This window comes from Montipora foliosa, chromosome 5, assembly GCF_036669935.1.
Source record: "Montipora foliosa isolate CH-2021 chromosome 5, ASM3666993v2, whole genome shotgun sequence".
NCBI classification, from domain to species: Eukaryota; Metazoa; Cnidaria; class Anthozoa; order Scleractinia; family Acroporidae; genus Montipora; species Montipora foliosa.
This window is the reverse complement of record NC_090873.1, coordinates 47,846,496-47,848,995: the sequence shown is the minus strand read 5'-3', so window position 1 is coordinate 47,848,995 and position 2,500 is coordinate 47,846,496. Positions and strand designations below refer to the sequence as shown.

General features: G+C 38.8%; 1 protein-coding gene across 2 annotated transcripts in view; it reads left to right on the top strand.

The window, feature by feature from the left end:
* LOC138003240 (uncharacterized) overlaps nt 1–2,500 on the top strand; it is a 12,786-nt gene that overhangs the window by 9,898 nt on the left and 388 nt on the right. The window contains exons 6-7 of one of the 2 annotated variants that reach the window (XM_068849199.1): nt 1,092–1,141; nt 1,917–2,500. The exon at nt 1,917–2,500 is cut by the window's right edge and continues 388 nt beyond it. In XM_068849199.1, the coding sequence (XP_068705300.1) occupies nt 1,092–1,141; nt 1,917–2,067 (201 nt within the window). In that variant the 3' untranslated portion in view covers nt 2,068–2,500. The remainder of the gene's footprint in view (nt 1–1,091; nt 1,142–1,916) is intronic. The other variant, XM_068849200.1, reaches the window with a different exon arrangement.

Genomic DNA, 2,500 nt, shown 5'->3' with positions numbered 1-2,500 from the left:
ACTTCGCCTTCGGCGAATAATTGTTAAGTAGAACTATTTTGCAGGGTTAGGGTTACCCTAATCCTTTGCAGATGAGGTTGTTTGGTATCACTTAGTCCCATATACAATGTCACTTATAAACTGAAAATATGAGCAGATATTTTACGAATTCCAGATGTATTTTTTCCTCGATCGAGACTAACTGGGAACGGTTCGGGAAAATATCGGCTTTGTGGTAGTGTTGTACAGACTGGGCAGTCCAACCAGAGTTGGCAAAGTTTAAAGTCTGGCTGTTTTATCATATGTCGGTCACCAGAAAAGGTTTAAATTAAGACACGAACAGTGGCGATAAACATGGTTAGGGTTAAAGACGACCTCTCGTATTCTAGGTAACAGACATTTTCAAAAGTAATTGTTACAATGTTTGAAAATTACTTATTTACCATGTTTATCACCACCGTTTTTGTTTTATTACGATGGCCACGGAACAAGAGTTAAGGTTTAAATTGTACAAGTTTTTTCGAGATAAGAAGTTATTTTGTTTTAGTTTGCATAGCAAAAATAATAAGAAAACGCGCTTTCGTAAAGTTTACTACTGTCACATATTTTAGGCTGGCAACACACACAGACACGTACATCCACAAACGACAACAACAAGATTTAAGAAAAGTATTGTATTGCTAACAAACTCACTGCTCGAGCGAGTTTCCGACCATGCCGCGTCAATCATAACCACATTCGCGTACTTTCTACAATAACATTTCGTATTAAACTATAACTTGTCATTTGATAAAATACCTGTTAATTCAGTTTCGTCGGGCCAGTAGGGAAAATCTTTGGCTTTCAGTGATAGCACACTGACCTTTGTTGAGCCAAATATTTTCTTGTCCGTGCCTCCCAACTAGTAAATAAGTACACATACTATAAGGACCCGTACAGCCCCGCTGAGGCAGTCACTTAGAAAATGACATCGCAAGGTGACGTGAACGGTTCTCAGGATGAAATGACGCTACCCCCTGCTCTCATTTCCATTGTAAAATTACATTCCATGCAGTTGCATGGGTTAATACCTGAAACAGACATCCTCTAACTAAAGTCTATTTGACTTTCAGGTGGAGAGAGCTCTAGGAAGTAATGCAGTAGTCTCAGAAATTTCGTTCTCGTGAGTATTTCAGTAATGTATCAAATAGTTATAGTTACAGTTATTTGAAGGTAATCAGTTAATTGTTAATTATAACTAATAACGATTCAATTTTCATCCTCGTTTTAAAGTTCGTTTTGCCATATTCAGTGTTCTCTTTCCGTTCCACTATCTCCCAACTGACTCACTCAATGGCCAGGGGCACCCAACGAATCTGTTCCTCACATTATCTGTTCCCCAGAGGAATCTTGCTGGTTGGCAAATATACAGGTGTTTCGATGAGCTGGCTGGGAAATTTTGTTGTTGATAGAGGTTTTGCCTGGGAATTACTGACTTTTTCTAGCATTTCAACCCGAGCTGGCTGTAGAAACTCTGAAGACTGAAAACTGACTTAAAAAAAAAAGCCTGTTTTGTCCCGGTTTTGTCACTTTTGTTCGGTCGTTTTGTATCGAGGGATTTGAAAGCGCGCGGAATTCCTGGCTGGGAAATAAATGTGATCAGCTAGCTGGGAAACCAACCAATTTTATCTAGCTGGCTGGGAAATTTCTTGTGTGTCTTGCTGGGAAAAAGGAACAGATAATGTTTTCCCAGCAACACTTGAAAACACCTGAAAATGCCTTAATAACATTTATTTTCATTAACTGGGGTATAATAATACATTTTACGACAAATTGGTCGTTGGGTGCCCCTGAATGGTGGACTGAATCCGTGATGCACGCTCAATGTTTCGGCAATTTTGAATAAAGCAGCCTGAAAGCTATTCCTTTGATTTTATCAAGTTTTGCTTTATTGACAGAGAAGTCCGCGAACCAGCTTCTGGACCACGGTTCTCGAGGATACTGACGTCATTAAAGCTCCTGGGAGATGTTTCCTCACTGGAGAAAATGGTCAAGGAAGGCTCTATCAGCAACTTAGTTGTCGATAAGAATTTTTTCCACGCCAGTTAATCCAGCAAAGAAAACTTTACTATTATTGGAAATCGGGGCATTCAGAGGAAAATACATGAACAAGATATTGTGGAACCTTTTAAGTCACGTTCTTGGACCTCCGACAATCCAGCGGGGAAAATTTCTTTTTTACGTCTCTTCTGACAGTTTTGATAGCCTCGAAATTAATAAATTAAACAATCCATTGTCTACATTCTGCGTTATATAATCTTGGACTATTCATCTCCTTTGATGAATTCAAAGTCTAGGAAAAGCGAACAAGAACACTTACAAACAAGAATATGTTCGTATACAGTTTGCAAATTTGACCACTAAGTAAGGCAGACTGGCTTACTTGCAGTTTAGGAATGAACGCAAAACAAACCATAGCAGGTTTTGAAAGAGTTATATTCACAGCTTCTCTTTCAAACACGCCGAGATAATAAACTTTGAT